General features: G+C 40.0%; 1 protein-coding gene across 1 annotated transcript in view; it reads right to left on the bottom strand.

Moving 5' to 3' along the window:
* The window catches only part of DGKQ (diacylglycerol kinase theta), a 100,892-nt gene that overhangs the window by 52,741 nt on the left and 25,238 nt on the right, over window positions 1–22,913 (bottom strand). The window contains exons 3-7 of the mRNA XM_076362166.1: window positions 12,938–13,037; window positions 7,888–7,973; window positions 7,034–7,159; window positions 5,424–5,577; window positions 747–815 (exon numbers count right to left, since the gene is read on the bottom strand). Coding sequence (XP_076218281.1) covers window positions 747–815; window positions 5,424–5,577; window positions 7,034–7,159; window positions 7,888–7,973; window positions 12,938–13,037 — 535 coding nt within the window. The remainder of the gene's footprint in view (window positions 1–746; window positions 816–5,423; window positions 5,578–7,033; window positions 7,160–7,887; window positions 7,974–12,937; window positions 13,038–22,913) is intronic.

Raw genomic sequence — 22,913 nt, 5'->3', positions numbered from 1 at the left:
CACAATTATCCTATTAATTTTGTAAGAATTTTAGGCTAAAAAAAAAAAGGGGGGGGGAAAAAGTCATATTTATTGATTTGAAATTTCGGTTTTTACAACAGTCCATGCAGCTACGTTAGGTAGCAAGTACCATGTTTTTCTAGTCACTAATATGGATATAGAGGGTAAGGTGCCCTTAAATTGTGGTTGGCTTAATCTTCTGAAAAGTAAGAGTTTGGCTAATACCAACCGCAGAAAACTCCACACGCATAAGAATTTAACCGCAAAAGAAGCAACCAGTCCGGCTCAATCCTGGTGCACAGGAATACATACACTTTTACTGCAACATGCCCAAGTTAAAAAAAAAGAAAAAAAATCCACCTGGTGTCTTCAGCAAGATTTGGATCCAGCTATCTTAAAAGAAGGTGGCTTTGGAAAGACATGCTGTCTAACCTTTAAATTTGTTGCTTATCTATGGATTGTTACACCATACTTACTTTCTTCGATTACCACGTTGAGAGGAATGATCTATTTGTCAGGGTAATGAACAGATTGTCATTTATGCCAATCTACCAGTGGAAAATAATGATGAGTTATTTGTAAGACCCCGGATAAATGTGTTGGACAAAAACTTTGGACCTCAAATTGATACCTAGCATTAGAAAAATAACCTTTTAATGTTTTTTTCATAAGGCAAAACAAGTTAAGATTATATGAATAAAGTCTGGAATGGGTGACTATTCACCAGTTAGTAAAATTCTGCTTACTTGAATCTGTTGAAATTTGGACATCTTTTGCTGATCCCTGTGTTGACCCATCAACATCATCATCTTCATCTGTGAAAACAGAAACATTTTAAGAAAGGATTCTTGTTAATTTGAACTGGGGGGGGGAGGGGGAGTGTTTGTCATTTAAGGATGGTTTCCATCAAAGAAGCTAACATAAAAGAAACCAGCCAGAAAAGCACACTTTCTTCTTCTGCCTATTTTCCGATAATAATCCATGCTATAAAAACAGCATTAAAAAACCCAAACCTCTATTGTCGTGTAACTACAGTGAAGGCATACCTGAAGTCCTTCTACTATTAGCTTTAACATTGCCACTACTGCATTTCATCCCTTCCTCAAGCTGCCATGTTTGCCTATAACCTAAGTATATATGGTTTCCATTAAGTTTTAAATCACCAAATCAGTCCAGGAATTGCAGTAACAGCTTTCCAGTCAGAAGTATGGGTATTATATAAATAATTTCCATAACTGAAAAATAGATTCGCTGACACCCAAAGAGAAAGAAATTACTGCGCTCCAGAAGAGGACTTTGACAGCAGTTCATCGCTCTCACTAAAAGCTAGGAGCTAACATGTCAGATAATAACACAGCCTGTAAAATCACACATAGAATACTTAAGATTAAAATAAAAGCTACTAACATCTAAATTTGCTTCTGTGAAGATAACATCCTGACTGCATTCTCATTCCTGACCATTCAGGTCCATACAGGAAGACTGGTGCAAATCCAAACGTGATAAATACTTCTTCTCTAAGGGTAGCAGTAGCGTGCAAGATAAGCCAACCCAGTGTGCTAATTGTATAACGGTATTCATACTCCCACCCACTGAAACTCCCAGTCAGTCTTGACTGGGATGCAGACAAAGCTCCCAAAAAGATATAAACCAGGCAACACCTTTATAAAAACTATGCCTTGCAGTTGAGGGACAAAGCAGGAAATCAAAGCACAAAACAAGAGAGAAAAAAAATAAAATAAAATCAGTAAAGACAAATCTTCAGAGCAAAAGAGGTACTAGGGAAGTCAGAATCCTAACGCAGGAAAACCTTCCAAGAAGCAGCATCACAGCATGTCAAGAAGGGTACTTAGCAGGAGTCCTAAACTGGAGACCAGGTAACTTACTGAGTATTTGGGTAATGCTTCAACTGACTACAAGAAAGACCAACAATAATGTTTCTGAGTTGGGGTTTTTAAGATATAAAAGAGTTGAAATACTTTCCCTGTTATAGTTGACAAACAGATTAAGTTTCAAATCAGAGAGAAATTTATACAATATGGTCTTGAAACACCCTGAAATAAATGGAAGCTGAATGACTTCTTGAATTTCACTTCAGACAAAATCAAATTAAAAAAAGAATAAGTAAATACAACAATAAAATGAAAGAATTCCTGATTGCTCCCAACACTCCTCTTTTTCTAAGTTTAGATGGGAAGAAGTTGACATCTTTCTTTTATTACCTTCTCCCTCAGTGTGGACAGTAGGGAAATCTACACTAACAGCATCCTGAAAGTATTCCAATGAAGTTCAATGACTTCTTTTGAAATACACTAAGACAGGAGTCAGTTGGTGGAAGGGGAGGTACTGCTCTACCATTGCTTCCCCTAGTAGTCCAAGAGCTTTGAAAAGCCACTTTAAGCACAGAGATATTCACTGTATGTTGGCCACGAAGCTTAGCATTTACTCAGTGGCAAAAGCTAATCTGGACAAATGCTCCCCAGTAGGTCAACAACGATGTGTTCATTCTCTGTCTAGGACAAGTCATCTGGCACTCCCCAGCCATCAGCTTGGGAAGAGCTGTGCCTGCAGCAGTTAACTCATCCAGGCAACTGCCAACACTTCTTCAATACTGCAGACCAGTCTTTTCACAATCTTCTGAGCGATGCCCTTCATCAGCTGTGGCAACAGAAGAGCTGTGCTCTGTGCATGCCGTGGTGTGAGGACTTCTGAACAAGCGTGCTTGCATGACGCATCCCACAGAAGTGAGGACAGAAGCGCTAATTATCCTCCAACAAAGCTGAAATGCTCCTTGCTCTCCGGAAACATCCCTAACATGCATGGAATCTTTAACAAGATCTGCCATCTGAAGCCTCTGCCTCCACCTGGAAAAGTGGCAGCAATTCCCAGGGCAGCTGTCCCGAGCTGCTCCGTGGTCAGAGGAGCTTCAAACACATCCTGAAGAGTGTCAGGGAGCTGCTGGACCCATGACACATCTTGGTAACTTTCGGCATGTGCCAGGAGCTAGTGGGTTTTTGAAAGAAAATGCAGGTCTGTTCTGTGAACATGGGTAACAAGAGGGACTACCAGGCCAGTGCACTGAGCTCCTGCAACGCAGGATAATGTGAGAATTAAAGGCAATTCCCAGCTCTGCCTTTAAGGAAGAATCTGGGCAGAGGGAAAGACCTGCATAACAATGGTATTCGGTGCCTTTGGCAGGGACTTGCAGACAGCTGATCTCCAGCAGACGACTGAGAGCGGCAAAACTCCAGCAACAGGTCTTAAAGCAAGCCTCAGTAGATGTGAATGGTGTAACAAGGAGCCACACGTGGAGGCACTGGACTTGTACCTGAGCATCAGGGACCTAGGTGCTAAAACAAGTGTCACATACCATCATCGGCTAAGGAAAAACAGAACAAAAAGCCTTATGCACAGCAGACTACAAGGCAGGTATTGCACCACAAGTATTATACTCCATGCCTTGTGCTGAGCCACAACCGTGGCCCATTGACCATAAAAAAAGGAAGATGTCAAGTGCTGGGGGTAGCCATCAAGTTCAGAGGTACACGTGGGACCAGCAGGAGGAGGAAAGAGGAGCGTCCCCACGGCTCGGCCCCTGCTCCCCTTGGTGTCAGGAGCCCTTCCACCCTGGCAGGCTGCTGCCCACCACGCGACAGGGAGCTGAGCCCAAGGAGCAGAAATTCTCACAGACCAACAGAAAAGAGATCTGGTGTTAGAAAAGAGATTTTTCAGGGTGTTGCTGTATTTTATCTGGGTATATGCAGGCTGAGCACTATAAAAATGCATTCTGGCTTTCCAAATCTGGTGGGTTTCCTTTGTTTTTTCATATCACATTAAAGCACTGGAAATGGTCCAAATTAAGTTACTGAATATTTCACCATCCCCGCTTTCTGACCACCGGCTAATGACTGATCTGCACTGCATTCTCTCAATTCAAAGTCCAAGACATACATTTTAATTAAAGGAATGCAAAAAACATTATTACTTCAAAAAAAACTTGAATATGCGTAACAAACTCATACATTTAGCATGTAGCCTAAGTCCTGAAATGGAAAACATTCTCCTTCCATCATGTAAAATAATGAGGGAAGAGACTGGAAGGTGCAGCTATAACCTTGGATTCTTTCACTTAAGGTGCTCCATGTTCCAATTTTTACTTAGAAGTGATTTAAAAATTAAAAAAGGAAAAAGTTTAAGTCTGACATATTAAAAGAACACACCACTGTTTAAAAGACAAACTTAGTTAACATCACAAAAGTCACACCCAAAGAGGTTATTTAAAAGGTTTGTGATTAACTTCTGTTAATAATAATACAACCTCATCTTCACTTAAGCCTTTGGGACACTTGTAGAATACCTAACAATAGACCTAAATCAAGGTTCATAATGAGTCTTCCAGCAAAACCAAGCTCATCCTGATTGTTCATCTCTGGTATTTCTTATGTTGGAACCATTAAAAACTCGATGACTTTCAAGTATGTGCTGTACTTCATCTTCCCCCACCAAAAAGCAAATTCATTAAAAAGAAAAATAACTCACTGAAAAAAAACATGCCAACCAAAAAAAGCAACATAACGCCTCCTCTCCCCCTTCACACTTCTATAGATCACTTCAGTGTATCTAGGTTATGTAGACTTAGAGTCATGCAGTTTATGCAGTAGCGGGACTCATGCTATAGCTTCTGCACATGAGAATGCATGGCTCCTGCTAGCGACCCACTGCCTTCACCAAAACCAAACCTGCATGTTCAAAGCAGAAAGTTCAAGAACAACTTGTCAGGTTGAGAAAATGCAGTTGCAAACATTTAACTTCTATGACCTATATTTTGCCTACCTTTTATTTGCTTTCCTATTGTATTCGAGCACCAAAAGAAAGGCTTTACAAGAACATAATAATCAAAATATAAATTAGAAAATACTTCAGCAGCTTAAAGAAATTCTCTTGTTCTTAAAGAGCTGTTAAACAAACATACACTCTAGATGGCAGCAGAACATTACCCTGCTAAATACATGATTTCCTTTCAGCACAGAAATCTTACAAGGGCAGATGCTTAATCAAAGAGGCAAATAAAAATATCTGTATACATGATATGCCAAATAAAAACCAACATGTATATCAGCAAGTGTCTGTAGCAATGATAACACTAATCTGCTAAGCAAATTTTTGGATTTTCGGTTTTCACTTTCTGCATACTTACTATTTCAAGAACAGTTTTCAAATTGCCCTGCATCAGTAAACAGAAGTTTCAGCATTTTGCACACAGTCTGCATTTAAAAAATCTCTATCCCGTCCCAGAAATAGCAGGTTGTTATAGTATTGCCACAAAAGCCAGTGAAAATTAGCAATCACATGCTTCAGTGAATTACAACACTAGGTTAAAACATGCTCATCAATTAGTTGCATTCAACTTTGAAAGTTTTTACCTGATTCTGTTTGCAAATTTTCTGATATTCGAAAACAATGCAGTTTGCTGAAGTTGCGAGAAAATAATTGCACACAGCTTGGAGGAAGAATCATATTCCTTAATCTTCCAAAAGTACATTCTGGTGTGACAATTATGTAGCAAGCAGCATGAGCCTATAAATAGAAGCATCAATTAAGAACTTAGTGAGACACAAAGAAAACAAATTTGTTTATAACAAAATATGCACTGGAATTGCAAAACTCAAGCTAGGACATATATAGACCTTTTGTAAATCACTTTCATGAAATGAGTGACCCATTTTTCACCCTAGATTTTAATTTGTTCCATTCAGTTTTTATATAACCAATAATGGGAAGTCTTAACACGTGAAGAAACTGCAAGTACTACAAACCTGCTCTATTAAAAACTGAAGGTTTTTATACAGCTATGTTGAGAAGTTTAAAGTTTTGGTCTCAAACCCTGGCTCTTCCATTCTACGTGGATATTTACTAGGGGAGCTGGGAAAGGTAGGCAGGTTATACTGAATAGCTTGAAAATAGCAATATCCTCTTACACAGGTGTACCCACTTGCAGATCCAGAGATAACACTGTTTGGACTTTTATTCCAAAACATGACTGGCTAGTTTCTGCCTTTATACTGTGAAAGACCTTCTGCCATTATTGAATACACATACCTTTGTATGTGTGGCCATATAGCATGTTACATTTGTTAGGCTGTTCCCAAAGACAGCCCCTCCCACCTCAGAAATTATGAATCAGATTAAAAAATACAAACCCCACAACATTTAAAAAATATTTTAAGTTATTCAAATCATACCTGAAATACTGAATAACCTCAGAATTTAATTTTAAATTATTATTACATAGAGTACCTCATCTTGCATTAAGTGGCAAATTTATGATTTATTACATATACCTTTCACTTCCCACCCCATCTGGCGCTACTTTGCACTTTCATCGTATTTCAATAAGAGGTAGCATTAAGTGGATGGACCAATTGTTACCTACACAGCAGACTGTGTATCGGTATGTGAAAAGCTGTGGCTTTCATGAGGATTATTGAAGGGTACCATCATGTTGCACAGGAATTAAACATGCATCATGTAAACGGAAAAACACAGAAACCGATATTGACATCTTTAAAAAAAAAACAACCACGCAGGTTAAGAACTATTCTATACTGAAAGAGGAAAAAGCATATTAGAATGGTAAGACTCTGACCTTGCAGAACTCATGATTTGACAGAAATTCTGATTTCACACAGCAAAAGTAACTGCAGGCTTCTAAGCAGAAATCTATAATGATTAGTCCCTGTTAAATTTTAATTCCATTGGATTTACATAAAGTTTAACTGTGATTTTGAGAATTGCTCATTCTAATGACTAATTGGGGGAAGGGGGGGGATTTAAAAAAATCAGATTTTCCATCTAACTCTTAAAGATATATATAAATTTATATAAATAAGTGTATACATGAAGTGTATTTATAAAGTACATATAAAGTATATTTATACAGGGTACAAATAAAGTATATTTATATAAAATGTTTAAATAAGCATGTGCATATATATATATGGTTCTCACAAATATACACAACAGCACAACATACCAGGATGCCACACCATTCACATCTCATGCCAGAGAGCACCTCAGAAGAGCCACAGGTCTTTTTGCAAACTTCACAACGAGCACTTGAAGAAAGGTTTCCCTCCCTCCAGTGGTGGTGATAAGTATCCTGGGGGAACACATCATGACTTAGCGTTATATGAAACGGACAGAGAAGCATCTTCAACCTAACTTTAAAATCAGCAATTCAAACAGCTCTGAGGAAACAGCAACACAGACTAGGACATTAAGTATCTTCTCACTATAAATATGAACCTGAACAATCTTACATTTCACCAAAAGTTGTTTATCAAACTATCAAAAAATTTATCACATAGTTCTTTTTCTTCACAGTCCACCAAAACCAATATTCTTAAAAAAAAAAAAAAATCCTGAAAGGTCAGTATTATGTATGTATTCTACAGTGAGAAGATGGCAGTCTTGCCTCAGACAGACTGCAGAAAGCCTGAGGAACATAATAGTGTTTGCCAGGGATGCAATGCAGCCAACAGCTCAACATATAGAAAAAAAGAGGGTTCCATGCCAGCTTCTGCAATGCAAATTTTTAGATAGGATGCTTGATTTTTTTTTTTTTTTTCCCCAATTAGAACGTTGTATACATTGCACAGACTTTTCAGCATGGCTTCAATAAGCATCAGGAATATGTCAGAATTTAAGTTTATCTCGCTATCTGTGATACATTCTGAAGCCCCATCTTTCTTTTGCCTGCCAATAAGCAACAAAAGTGCTTTGATAATTGGCAGTATGCGAAAGAAAAGGCCAAGACTCCTCCCCCTCCTCTAGCCCATGTTTTCACACTGCGTGACCACTTTCTGCTGCAGAGGCATCCGCACTTACGTGGTCCTGGTGCCCATCCTGGTGGCACTGCCGGCAGTCACTGCAAGCAAACAGGATACAGTCTGTGTGCACATGTAGCTCACAAACTAAAAGCATGAAAACAAGAAAACTTCTTTAAGCTGGAAACACCGGGGTTTTTGCAGCTCCTCTCTCCCTCTCTCCCTCCAGCCCCCCTCCTCCACTACCTTTTCGCACTATACTTTCATAGAACCATAGAATAGTTTGGGTTGGAAGGGACCTCTAAAGGTCATCTAGTCCAACCCTCTCCCCCCCCCCCGCAATGAGCAGGGACATCTTTAACTAGATCAGGTTGCTCAGAGCCCCCTCCAACCTGACCTTCAATGTTTCCAGGGATGGGGCATCCACCACCTCTCTGGGCAACCTGTGCCAGTGTTTCACCACCCTCAGCATAAAAAATTTCTTCCTTCTATCCAGTCTAAATCTACCCCCCTTTAGTTTAAAGCCATTCCCCCTTGTCCTGTCGCAACAGGCCCTGCTAAAAAGTTTGCCCCCATCTTTTTTATAAGCCCCCTTTAAGTACTGATAGGCTGCAATAAGGTCTCCCCAAAGCCTTCTCTTCTCTAGGCTGAACAACCCCAACGCTCTCAGCCTTTCTTCACAGGAGAGGTGTTCCATCCCCCTGATCATTTTTGGGGCCCTCTTCTGGACCCACTCCAACAGGTCCGTGTCTTTCTTATGCTGAGGGCTCCAGAGCTGGACGCAGTACTCCAGGTGGGGTCTCACCAGAGCAGAGTAGAGGGGCAGAATCCCCTCCCTCGACCTGCTGGCCACCCTTCTTTTGATGCAGCCCAGGACACAATTGGCCTTCCGGGCTGCGAGCGCACATTGCTGGCTCATGTCCAGCTTTTCATCCACCAGTACCCCCAAGTCCTTCTTGGCAGGGATGCTCTCAATCCCTTCATCCCCCAGCCTGTATTGATACTGGGTACTTTCTTTCTTTCATACTCTTTTCTGTTCAGCAAGTATAGGCAATAAAAGAAGTTTATCAGCATTGTCCTGTGTGTTGCTCCATTTCCTTTGTGTTAAACTGATGCAGCAAGTATAAGGAAAGGCTGAGCTAATTTTGCTCATAAGCACTTGCCATATTTCCTCCAATGCAGCAAGTTAAATTTGTAACAACTGTTTGGCTTATTTCAGCTTTAGTCTCACAGTTTCACAGGAACCGCTGCCTACTGCAATATAATCGTGCCTGAAGTCTACTTTGATTTAATTAAATCGAAAAAAAGCTGAATGTTAGAAGCCATTAACAGAGAAAGTTCTCCTCCTGCATCTAAATACCACCAAGTCTTAAGTGTAAAGTAATGATCTTCCTGAAGCAATACTCCATTCCCTTTACAAAACCCTTCCCAAATTCTACTGCAGAGCAAGCGGGCACTTCACGAGTGAGTTCAAAACAGCAGACACTTTTCTCCTGGACAGCCCCTCTCTTGATCCCTGTAGCTGTCAGAAGCACAAGGAAACAAGAGACGAGGCGTGTTCGAGTCCCCAGCCCCAGCAAAGCAGGGGGCACTTGCCGCCAAAGCAGCAGCAAGCCAGCAGCGCACCCCTCCTGCTCACAGCAGGGAGCCCTGTCTCGCTCATGGTCCCGTGGGAGATGCGTCAGAGGTCGGACCAGCCATCAACCCATGCAGCACGCTTGCACCGGCATGGACTCACTTGTGTTTGCAAAGTGATACGACACACGCTAACGTCAGAACATGCAAAGTGACTGGACAACATCATTCTCAGGGAGCTGGCAACAGCCAGAAAGCATGTTTTACTCAGGAAATAAATCTTTTTTATTGCCAGATGACACTCAACGGATTTAATTTTAAACCTGACTAGAATAAACTGGTATGTTAATCTCAGAGAAGATTTGTCCAAGCTACATCTGCATACTGTACATCACCATTTCATTGTCAGAAAAAGGAAAATAATCGCAGCAGACCATGATCTACCACCACACCAAAGCAAAGCCTCTTTTAACGGGCCTTATTAAGTCAACCACAAGCTTTCACGTACAGCTCCCCATACTGCATGCCTCCACTGAGCTCAAGAACTTTTATATGAGGTGTGACATGGTCCCTCCTCCACACACATTTCTCCATATTCATAGATATAACAGGAATATTTTACAGTTTTGCCAATTCAGCTACCAGGCAAGCTAGATCCTTTGAGTCATACCCTCACTAAGGGTAAAAGTTTCTGTAGACCAAATTACGGCTTCAAGGAATTAACAAAAGCGTTGGGATTTTTATCATTAATTCTGCTAACACAGGCACACACTGCCCTTGGCTATACTTTGTAAGAACACAGAGGGTTTTTTTTCCCTTGGTTTAATTCACATGTGCTGCTTCTAACACCAAACTCAACTCAGAATTTATAATAAAATGTGTGCATGTGAAGGGTGGCAGTGTCACAGGAGTTAAACCCTTAAGATAGCTATCTCGCTGATAGGAAAGATGAAGTTTTTAATATGTAAAGATCAAGTCAAATCAGAGGGCCTACAAAAAGAAGTGTCATCTTTATCAGCCCTTCCATAATCTACACAATTCTTTAACTCGTAACAGAATGATGGGTTTCTGTTCAAGCTAGTCATGAAAGTGCTGTGGATTCCTTTATAATTGTCAAAAAAACAAGTTGGTTAATTTCAGATACATAAACTTGGCAAAATAACCTTTAAAATGTCAACTGCCTCCCTCCCCAGTAAATTTGCTGCTCCCAGTTGATGCTTAATAAGAAACTTTTGTAAAGGATCCAACACTAAAAAGAAAATGTTTGAGTTACTCCCTTTCCTCTTTTTTCTTTCCAGCCCTTCTTGGAAAGAAAAGGGAGAGCAACTCCCACCATCATGAGTCCAGGTTCAACTGTTACCAGTGAATTCTACAGCAAAAATAGCTATCCAAAGCAATTAGTAATTGTCAGCAGAATTTGGAGTCCAAATACTGTAATTTTTGCCAATGAAGTGTATGTACTTATCTCACCAGGGGTTAATATACATGCATGCTTATTTCTGAGAACAGATGTCCCACCACGCACCCACAGTGTTTAGCACTTCTCTGAAAATTTTCAATTTCCTTTCAAGGAATTTATTTTATTGTAAGATATGAAGAGTTCAAAACAAGTTATTTAAATTATTTTAGAAGTACATCTAATGATGTCAATCATTTGCTTAGAAAAGGTAACTTCATCTTAACCCTCTTTTCTATCTTAATTATGGCAAAGATTCCAGGAAAAGTTCTTTAAATTTCAGTATCAGAAGAGAACATCATAACCAACACTAGACTTGTACTATTAAGCTAAGTCATTAGAAGTAAGCAGAAAAAGGAAGAAAGTTCAACATCTTCATTTGGATTTAAAAGCTCTACAACTTAAAACAGCTGACTTCTAAAACAAATTCTGAAAGTATTTTTGAAGGTTAAAGGAAGAACCTTGTGCATTTTATGAACCTCAACTGCCCTTTTTAAGCTACATTTTGGAAAAGTATCAGAAAAACAAGTCATAGACTTATTTGTATTAAGAACACGGGATAGCAAACAAGTCACACCACACAAAACAAGAAAACTGTTTAATCCATGTGAGGAACACAATTCAGAACCTTCACTGAACCAGAAAAAAAAAATGTCCAGGCATTTGTAATACCTACATATAACATACAATTTCATGTGTTTCTTGTTTAAGAATATTTAAATGGAAACGTCTGAAAAAATAGGTATTCCCTTCCAATGGGTACAACGCTAATACAGTAGAATTAAGAGAGTAAGAATATGAAAGCAAAATTTAGAAAGCTTTAACTAAAATAGATCACTAAACTAAAGCTGTTTTCAGGAGTTAAGACGACATAGCTAGCGAAAATTTTCTTTTCAAATTCTCTATGTTTATCTCATGCCACACAAGTTCTGAGACTTATTAATATAGATCATCAGAAATCACTCTGTGGTATCTGTAGCTCTTTGACCGTCCCACCAAATCATCCAATTCACATGGTAACTACGTTAAGTGACAGATTCCCACTAGTCAGAAGAACATAGTTTAGATTCGTTATGCAACTCACCAGACAAAAGCAGAAACAAAAACACTGCACCATTGTAAGTCTAAATGCCCTGATCAAAGAGAAATGTTTCCCCTACACACACACATAGGCGACCATATTAAATAAGACATTATCTTTAGCATAACAGTAATTTTGAAAGCATCTCAAATCCCTACAGAATTGGTTCTTCTCTCAGTAGACTATCTTTTCTTTTTAAACAGTTCACCATTAATATTCCTTTAAAATAGTAAATTCTATTCAACCTCACATCAACTGAACAACTACTACTAAATATTCAAGACAGGGGAAACAATAGGGAATTAAGGAGTTGCCCCACGTCAAAATCAGTCAGGCAAGTACTCATGCCAACATGTATTTAAAATAAAAATTCTGGTGTGTGGGTGATTTCTTTACTGTTTTTTCAGCGAATCCATGTCAGAACACTCAAGAGCAGTACTATTTTGGCAAACAGTATTTTCAAATATCTTTCCATTGAAGGCACCTCATCCCCATTACAAGCAACAGATATCTGAGACCAGTAACACAGAAAAGTTATATTCCATTCTTTTGTAGAAAGGGGAAGGTTTTAGAAACATGAATACCTGATGATTCCCTGTATCAAAAGCTTCTATTGGAAACAGAAATAAATTACCTCAACAGCAGAAATCTTTCTTTTGCTATAATAGCCTCTCATTCTTTGCACATCTCGGGCATGGATTCATTGCACACCATCAACACCACAAACTTGCTCAAAGTAAAGTGGAGGAAAGATGAAAGAGCATACATGTTTGACAAAGTTTGTGGTTTGTTGAGGGTTATTGATTTATTATTCCTTAATTTGAAGTACACATTTCCACAATCAATGAGTGGATGATAACGCAAAAATCTCTCAAACACAGTAAGCGCGCGCGTGTGTGTGTGTTTGTGTACACATACCCTCAAGGTATGCAATGTAAGCAAAGTGTACGTTACTGGGTAACACACAAATGGCTATACAAGTAGGGTTTTTTAAGTTACCTTCACATCGAAAGGCAGGTGACTCCAGTGACTTTCTGCACACAGTGCAAAACTTTCTTTTGTAATGTCCTGGAGGCCCAAAACAGTGTGCAACTGGAACCTGCCAATGAAAAATGCGTAAGACATCATCAGCCACAACTTTCAAGGTGCCAGTTACAACTCACAGAAACTGCTTTATCATGCAGGACAGGACAGTATATACAACGTAAACTTAACTAAGCCTGAGAACAAATATACAGGCAAATCATCCTTTTTTAAAAAAGTCATACTTAAAAATATATTTGAAATACTTTAAATAATTATTTTTTTTAAAAAAATCTTTTTTAAATTCTTGGGTTTTAATATGTAATGTATATATTTTTAAGTGCCAGTCAGCTTCTTGATGATTCACAGTCCCATGAATCCAAAGGTTTCCTCTGCGTTCAGAGCCACACAACTTACCTGGAATCACAGTTCCTCTCCTAAGTATTCTTAATTGAATCAAGGATGATTAAAGAGTAATAGTTGCATGTGTACACAAAATACCCTAAAGACACACTCAAGACAATTTTAAAAAGCTCAGTGCTGCCACAGTCCAGTACCCTCCACATGGCTTTCACCTATTCTCCGAATACAGCCCAGCCATCTGGCTGATCAGGACAACGGCACTGGTCTCCCCCCACCCAAAGGTTCAAAGCCTGGATGGTACAGAGATCCAGCTCTTGAACTACAACCATACTGAGGTTCTTGCTGATGGTAGGTGGAAGATGATACATTTCAATATCCTCTTGTCAAGAGCTGTACCAACAGTTTTAGCAAAAGTACTTCTAGTATACTATTCACTTATCCTAAAAAGGTAGGTTGTTTCTTGTTTAGTGATTAATAATGAAGACTGGAAGTGACGGTACCAAAAGAACAACAGAAGAAAAGATGAAAAATTAAGAATAAGAAACATATTTGAGCTTTATACTTGTTCTAGAGACCACTCTTCCTACATGACGCACAACTTTGTTAAACTGACATTCACATTAGAAGAAGCATAATTGCATCTTTAAAATTCTAGAATCCAAATTACTTCCATAAAAGTTTTCCATGACTTAGGTATTTAGTATTATGCATCTCGCATGCCCTTCCTGATATGACAAACATATCAGACTTATCTTCTGGTTCTTGCATCACAAAAAAAAAAAATATATTTCTAGTAAAGGCTGACAAATAGTTATTTAGGTGTGAAATGAAATTAATTATTCCCAGTAAAAAGTTGGAAATAATAACTTAAGTACACGTAGTCACAGATAGCTTCTTTTCCTCCCAGACGTACTAGTAAACAATCCTCCAAAGTTATTGAGCAGGATTTGAATTTTTCTCCCTGTATATTAGGGTCTTCCTGGGAACCACTAGCAGCAAATCTGACACATACTGGGAACACAGAATTTGATGACCCAGAAAGTTGCTTCCAGTTGTAAAGGTCTAATTCCCACCAGCATTTCTGCCTCTGAAAGCATGGGGACAGTTACACTGAACAATCCCGTACTTCCAGCATGCGCAATGAAATAAGTGAGATAAAGTTTTGCCAGATGTAACACAAGGAGAAAGGAACATTGCTGGAAGTTTAATCAAGAAAAATCACTAACCCCCAAACTGCAAAGCATGTGGTTCCTCCAGTCTTCCTCAGAATTAATCTTTGGGAGGTAAAGGAGGATGAAGAGAAGTACGAAATATGCCTGTGTTATCAGACATGAACAAGATCATGCACAGCAGTTGACTGGTCACGCAGAGTCGCCAGCTCATTACTCCAGCAGACTGTGTTGTCTGGAGGAGTCCTTGGTCCCTGACTGACCAGGAAACTGCCTGTCCAGATCCCAGGCTCCCCACCACGCTGAGCTGCCAGCGAACCTACCAAAAGGATTTCATATCAGTATCTCCAACATGATATAGTACAAAACATCCTTGCCTCCAAAAGCTTAAAATTTTTCCTTTACGTACGAGTTCGGGATTTAAAAACACAGACAAACCATGCTTTGGAGTCCATGTTCTACTCCCATCAACCCAAACAGAAATGCCATTCTCTGCAGCCCTCCAGCTCTAACTGACACAAAGTTCCTGGTTGGCTTGCATAATTTTATTTTATTTTTTAAATCAGAATACTCTAGTCATATAATGCATGTTTATAAAAAGAATATATACCCTTGGGGAAAAAAAAATTCTGGAGCGCCTGGGGAACTTCAATGAAACTGTCTTGGATTAAGTTCAAGGCTCATAATCCCTGCCCACTTTTCTTGCACTTTCATGCTACTTCTTCAGGGGAAAGGAAAAACCAAACCTCCCTGTACAGTAACAGACAAGTTACCTGGCTCAGCTATTCTGGAGGTAAAGTGCCAGAGCTGTTTTCTTGCTCTAGCTGCTCCAAAAATAAAAGAAAAATCCAATCACAGCTTGGTGGGAGAAGGCCACTTGCCCAAAATTCATCCTACACAATGAGTTCAAGTGCAGAAAGAGATAATGAGAATGGCTACATGAGCACAATCCCAGCCAGACACAGCAACTGTGAGGAATACTGAAAAGCCCTGGTGGGATTTTTTCAGGAAAGCTTTTCCGCACATCCCAACCTGTCTTCAGATTTCAAGTGTCACCTTCAAGTCACCTGCCTGCCCTACTCCCACCACAGCCCCAGACACAACGGAGGCAGCCGCCCCCAAGGCGGCAGTATTCCCCTTGAGATCAGATGCAGAGGAGACCGTCTTTAGCTCTGGAGTGGTGAATAACCTGCTCTGGACACCCATCATGAGCATCTGATCCCCTCAACAACCCGTGTTTGAAACACAGAACTTTTCCTTCCCTGGCCATGAGTCTGGCTATTTTATCTTACACCTGGCATAGAAATGCAGGCTTTTCATTATTGTCACAGAAAGGTTCTGCTGAAGAAAAAGGATACTCTGTAGATCAAAGGATCAAAGTGGAGTTTTGTGAAAAACAGTGTTTATTTTGGGAAAGACTGTGAGAAAGGACTTTGACAGGAGTCAAACTTACTCAGGGTCTGACTGTACTGATCTAGAAGACTCAAGGGAAGGAGACCAAATTTAAATTCTGCAGTTGTTCAGACCCTGGTGACAATCCTCTGAAGTCTCAAGTCACTGCCAAAAAGAAGGGAGCAGCTTGCTGACTGAAATGTTGGGTGGGATTAAAAAAGGGGGGGGGGGGGGGAATCTGTTCCTTCATCTTCTTCCTTTCTGAAACAAGCCAAAGAAACTTTGTTTATTATGAGTGGTCTTTCTAACTTGCTTTTGAAGTGACAGGTATAAAACCACTGCAGAGCCTGGTGGGAAATGGGATGGGAATAAGATGGAAAAAGAGAAAAGGTAGAAGAGCAAGTACAACATAACGAACTCATCATGTTTCTTCCAGCAGCTCCCTACATTTCTTTTGTTGCTGAGCAAGTTTTAACCACCCAATGCATAAAAAAAATCAAAAATCAGACTGGGAAAGCCAGTGAGGCAGCATGACAGAATATGAAATGTTACGTATTATTCTTTAATTTATATCTACTTGTATCTTTAATTTATATCCACCTGTGTAAGTACAGCAAAGTACAGACACATAAGGTGGCCTACAGAGAGAAAGTTAATAATTGATGAGAGTTTAAAACCGCTTTTCCGATACAACTACTTAAATTACCTTATGCAAACCACTAAAATCAATTTCTGCAGAAAAAAACAGAAAATTTCTGCTAATAATACCATTAGACAACATCTAATTGCCCTTATGGTATTGATCAGAAGCCCATGGACAGAAAGTGTAGTGGTAATGCTCCAGCATAAGCTCCAGAATGACTTTGCACTCATGGACAAGACACTCCTAGTGCCTATTTTGTTTCCTGCCATCTGTTAAGAAATCCAAAGCATTACAGAATGTAACACATTTCTGTAAAAGTTCGTATCAGCCTGTAATAAAATTTGATCCTATAGAAACCTAAAACTTAGATTCTAACCCCTTCAGTGCAATCTGTGCAAGCGCACAGCAGTTCTGCATTATACAGAAAGAACAGCAACAAACCGCTCTCAACATACAAACTTCAGAAGAAAAAGAAAGGATAGAATTGTTTTCTTTCAGTAGTGCCTTTTAAAATTGTTCCTCATCCTGAAATGCCACAGGGTATCAAGCATATGGCCAACAGCAGATCATGAATTTAAGTGCACTTCCACTGAGATGGAATCACTACATACAGAGCAGCCCAGTGTCCTGGTTTCGGCAGGGATAGAGTTAATTTCCTTCCTAGTAGCTGGTACAGTGCTGTCTTTTGGATTTAGGATGAGAACAAAGTTGATGATAATCCACCCATGTTTTAGTTGTTGCTAAGCAGTGCTTACACTAGCCAAGGACTTTTCAGCTTCCCATGCTCTGCCGACTGAGCAGGCTGGGGGTGCACAAGAAGCTGGGAGTGGGCACAGCCAGGACAGTGGACCCAAACTGGCCAAAGGGACATTCCATACCCTGTGACGTCATGCTCAGTACATAAACTGGGGGAAAGCTGGCGGGGGGGGGGCCGCTGCTCGGGGACTGGTTGGGCATCGGTCGGTGGGTGGTGAGCAATTGTACTGTGCATCACTTGTGTATTATTATTATTATATTATTATTATAATTTTATTTCAATTATTAAACTGTTTTTATCTCAACCCACAAGTTTTTCTCACTTGTACTCTTCCAATTCTCTCCCCCATCCCACTGGGGGGGGGGGGGGGGCGGGGCGGAAGTGAGCGAGCAGCTGCGTGGTGCTCAGGTGCCGACTGAGGTTAAACCACGACACCCAGCTACCACCCAAACCCTCTGGTTCGGGGATAGACTCAGGTCAGGTCAAGTCTTACTGGTCTGCAACCTTCTGGATACCTCAGCAGGGAAAAATACAGCTCCAGGAAGGCCTATTCTTCACCCAGCTACAGCTGCTTTTCTACCAACTCAGGCAGAAGAAAGTTTTTAGCCTGAATCCTGAGCCAACAACTTCCAGGCTCAAAGGGGAACAAGAGAAATACAGATATACCAAATGCCAGAGTGACAGCTGCAGTCTTAGGCAGTCTTAAAAAAGAACAATCTACTAAAAAACTTTTCCTAGGCCTGTGTCTAAATATTATTTTGCCCACACATCTCCTTCCCCATCACAACAGAGAGGCTCGCACTTGCCAGGGCTTTGTAAAACACACCGGAGAGACTGAGCTGCAGGACCTACAGTAGTGTGAGGCTGATGAGCTTCCAAGTAGGAAAGGGTACACAGAACTAAGGATACAAACACTCTCACAATAGCCTCTAAAGGTTAAGCAAAAGGAATTTAACTTAAGGTCACTAGTTTCCAGTTAAAAAACACTGTGGCATTTTAAGGATAAGCACAACCATCTTTGAAGCAACCATCTTCATTAAATGCCCACAAGGGTAGTCACATGGGGTCTTCCACAAAGACTGCTCTCAACATAGGGCCAAAAAAAATTGCTGATGCAAATTAAAATGGTGTTTCTGAAACAAGAACATCTTCTGTGGATTCTGATGTTTCCAGCGCAAAAGTACTTCCTTATCTAATGCTCCTAAGGTTCGCTCTGACACCAAAAACCTTTGCTCTAGGGACGTAGATATGGTGATCACATCTGAGTACACCCCATGATTATTCTCTCTAGGTTAATTAAGTGCCTAGACCACACCCTCTCTGAGAGAAGCTAAAAACTTTGTGATTCAACTTTTCCCAGTATTGACATCTTTTCAATTACTTACTTATTACTTGTGTAAGAGCTTTCCACTGCAATTAAAAACTTGCTTGGACTAGCATTTTTTGTACTGGAAAGAGAAAACAATATGCAAAAGACAGTCACTCCTTGCTTTTATTGCTACAGAGGAAATCAGTGTTGTTCTCCTTTTATCAAGGTAACAATTAAGAATTAAAAGAAACAAACACAGTGACATCCTATACCACTTCTGAACCTGAAGAATCATTGATACAGCTACAGGGCTCATCTGGGAGTTTGCAGGCTACCAGGCAGTTTGCATCAAGTTTCAATAGAGCATAATAATGAGTTTATGAACTAGGCGGTACTAGCCCTTCCCTTTCACCTCAGGGTTAATGGGACTATCACTTTGGGGAGAAAAGGAGGAAAACTTGGTGCAGTGCCAAGATTACCAGCAAGCAGTTTTACACCTCATTTGGCTTCTAAATTATGCCATGTGGCTGCTACACTCCAAACAACTGCCTTGCTGAAACAATGCAGGTTTGCATTGCAAGTGTTGAAGAACTAGAGACAGACCTTCTTGGTGAAGATCGTCAGGGCTACCCAGCAAGCGCCAGATAGAATCATAGAATAGTTTGGGTTGGAAGGGACCTCTAAAGGTCATCTAGTCCAACCCCTCCGCAATGAGCAGGGACATCTTCAACTAGATCAGGTTGCTCAGAGCCCTGTCCAGCTTGACCTTGAATGTTTCCAGGGATGGGGCATCCACCACCTCTCTGGGCAACCTGTTCCAGTGTTTCACCACCCTCACAGTAAATAATTTCTTCCTGATATCTAGTCTAAATCTACCCTCTTTTAGTTTAAAACCATTACCCCTTGCCCTATTGCAACAGGCCCTGCTAAAAAGATCAGCTTGGGGTCCAACCATTGTTAGGACACCCTGTGAAAAAACCCTTACACCAGCAAAGCCCCTTTATCACAGACAAATAAAAGGGGAAGAAGACAGATAAGAAAGAACTTTCCCAAACTTGTTTTTATACTATAACATAAAAGAGGAAAAATATTAAGCACATATTTTGTGAAGTCAAGTTCATGTTACAGGGCTAACTCCACCACCACCACCAGAAAGATACAAGAGGGGCAGAATAAAAAGTCCCTTGATTGATGCATGTCAAATACACAGTAATTTGAAGATGAGATGTAACAATAATATGCCAGCCAGCTTATTCACAAACATTGCATTTCAGCCTGTCTTCTATGACAGCCTGCTGGGCGAAGCAGTAAGAGTCCAGCAACCATTCATTGCAGCATTTTTTAATGCATGTTGATATAAAACCTCCAACACCTGCAACTACCAGCAAGGAATGATTTTCCAAATTTGGATTCTGATTTTTTTCCCCTATAGTCTCCAGAACTCCCACCCAATTCAACCACATCAAATTCTCCTTCCCAGCTTGCCAAGCTCTTTCCTGTTTGTTAAAACATCTATGAGCCATTTGCAACAACATTCCTTAAAAGCTAATTCTCTGAGGCAGTCACACAAAAATCCATCAGACATTTCTGGCAGCTGAATGAGACTGGGGGATTTATTATTCCAAGGCAAGTGAAGCAGTAACCAAACCTTGATGGTCTTTGTCTTGCACTTTGTTGGAGCTTCCCATTGCTTCTTGGGCAGGGCGCAGAGGTAGGGAGAGAAAGTAAACAAAAAAGAGGTTGTGTCCCAGTACAGAAGTCCTTCAGCTGCAGAAAAATGAGATGCTGCTGTTCTGTATACAAAGTATGAAGTGTCCAATACAGAATAGATTATCAGAAGGTGGGCTAGGGGGACTTACCCTAACCTGAGTATCCTTTTTTCCTCTCTTCTACTTTCAGTTCATGAGAAACTGACCCAAATAACCACCCGCACACAGCTGAATCCAGCAGCCAGAGGGAGAGACTCAGGTCAGGAGGCAAGGGCTACACCTGCTTGCCCAAGCAGAGACCTCTGCGAGTTCCCATTCACTATCACAACCCATGAACGCAGCGGCTACCCATGTTCAGAACTACAAAGCCAAGTTTTATTTTTAGCATAGAAAGCTTCAGGAGAAGCTAATGACCTAAACCAACATTCTTCCATTCTAGACAACCTGGCTTTAGGAGCAAAAGCACACAAGAAAGTTTCATGAGCAGCCTATCAACCCTTCTTGAAGTGGAAATGTTCAGAAACCATTTCAGCAATGCACCAACACAACAACAAGGAAAAACAAGCATAGCAAATGCCTAACTTCCATTTAGTTTTCAAAGAACAGTTATATAGGAAACACACACACACTTCTATGGCAAATCTAAGGGGTAAAAAACTTGTAATACACCTTCAATTCCAACCTAAAAAGGGAAAATAAAACTTCACATTTCACACCCAATCAAAGAGGTTTTGTTTTCACTGTTATTTTGTTTTTTCTTGGGTGTTGGGTGTTTTGGGGGTGGCGGTTTTTTGCTTTGCTGTTTTTTTGGGTTTTGGAGAGTTGTTTGTTTGTTTTACACATACCTCAGAGTAGGCAAATACTTATGGGAATGTAGGGGAGAGAGGGTTTGAATTTGGAAAAGTTGCTGAGACTTTACCAGTGAAACAAATCATATCCCCTGCAAACCGTAAAAAACCCAAACTTGTTCAGAAGACTGATCCATGAAGTCTTGTTCTGAAACATCATGACCTGGATCCAGTCTGGAATACCAAATGCAGGTGATAATGATTAACAATAGTGCAAAAAAATTCTTAGGGCAGCCTTAAGAGTGAACTCATCAAGAATGATCTGAGGCTGGATGCAGTCATGGCATGCTTGAGACTCTGTGAGCCTTTACTTAACCCTGGGAAGGAAACCCTACTCTCAGGATTAAAAGTTTCCATGAAACATCTGCTGAAAAATTATTCTCTGACAGTTTGACTTAGTGTAAAATGACACACATTCTGATGAGCTTTAACAATTGCCATCTTCTCTAGATGAAATCCAGGGGATTTAAAAAAAAAAAAAAAATCTTATTTCTGTAATACACTGAACATTGACATACTAGAAGGAACTATCAGAAAAAAATCCCACCAGTGTTCCCTCCTACGTCAGACCTTTTCATAAATAAATAATAAATAATCTGAAAGGAGAGCAGGGAGATTAAGAAAATAAACTTTCCACACATTCTATAAACGATTATCATTTGGTTTTTGCTCTGTTATGTTTTTTAAGCAAATGCCAAGTTCAATATTTACTTCGACAGAGCCTGCACACAAAACGACGTCTCCCATATGGCAGACTTCACTTGCACAGCAGACCAGGATTAATGCAACTTGGATGACCACGTCAAGGAGAACAAGACTGTCCAGAAAGAATAGCACAATCCAGTACTTTCAAAACATAATCGTTATAGCTCAACAGGGATAATGCAGAAGACTCTTTGCAGCTAAATACAGCAACACTGAGCTGCAAACAGCTTTGAGGGCTGACAAAACCACTCAGATAAAACAAATTCTACTGCACAGCAAGGACAGTTAGATTTTATGTGTAAACAATAAACAGATAAAATTCACGTTTTGGGGCAGGTAGAGAATGGAGACTGGCAAAAGAAAAAAACTACACTGACATCCATGACTGATGCAAGTGGAAAGAGTAATATGTTTAATGAAGGATTTTTACCATGCAAAAGCAAAGGAACAAATACTATTTTGAACAATGATTTGAATTTAGAGCAAACTCACAAAAGTAGTCACAAATGTTTACAACTCTGACACTCTGAATTAAATGAATGTTTCCCAGTTGGATTTGTACCATCCCCCCAAAGGCCCCTGCAAAGATACCTATATCATCTGACTCATCGTTCCTTTTCCCATGCTACAATGACTGATCGCCAGCATACCGAAACAGCAGTAGATGCTAATTCTTAGTAATAGCATTTCTCATTATCTACACATCCCTTTACTGTGGGTTCCAAGACTTAGAGCAATATTTCTTACTATTTCACTGGTAACTTTCTTTGTATCAGACACCTTTTTGCCACCTAAATTATACCTCTCAAGATGAAAAGTATGTGGGGAAGAGGAAGCGTGTAGCAAAGCCTAACAGCATTATCATCTAGACAAAGCAAATTTAAGAAAAATGAGTGGCTAATTTCTCTCTATCCAATTCCTGTAACTCAAGTTACATATTATTTTAAACTTTCCCGTCTCAGCCCCTACATAAGTTTTCACAACATAAAGGAACTTGTAAAGCTTTTTAGGATATCTTCTTTCAAAGAAGGGAATCAGCTCCCCTTCACAGGTTCCC

Source organism: Aptenodytes patagonicus, chromosome Z, assembly GCF_965638725.1.
Source record: "Aptenodytes patagonicus chromosome Z, bAptPat1.pri.cur, whole genome shotgun sequence".
NCBI lineage: Eukaryota > Metazoa > Chordata > Aves > Sphenisciformes > Spheniscidae > Aptenodytes > Aptenodytes patagonicus.
This window is presented reverse-complemented; position numbering and strand designations above follow the sequence as displayed.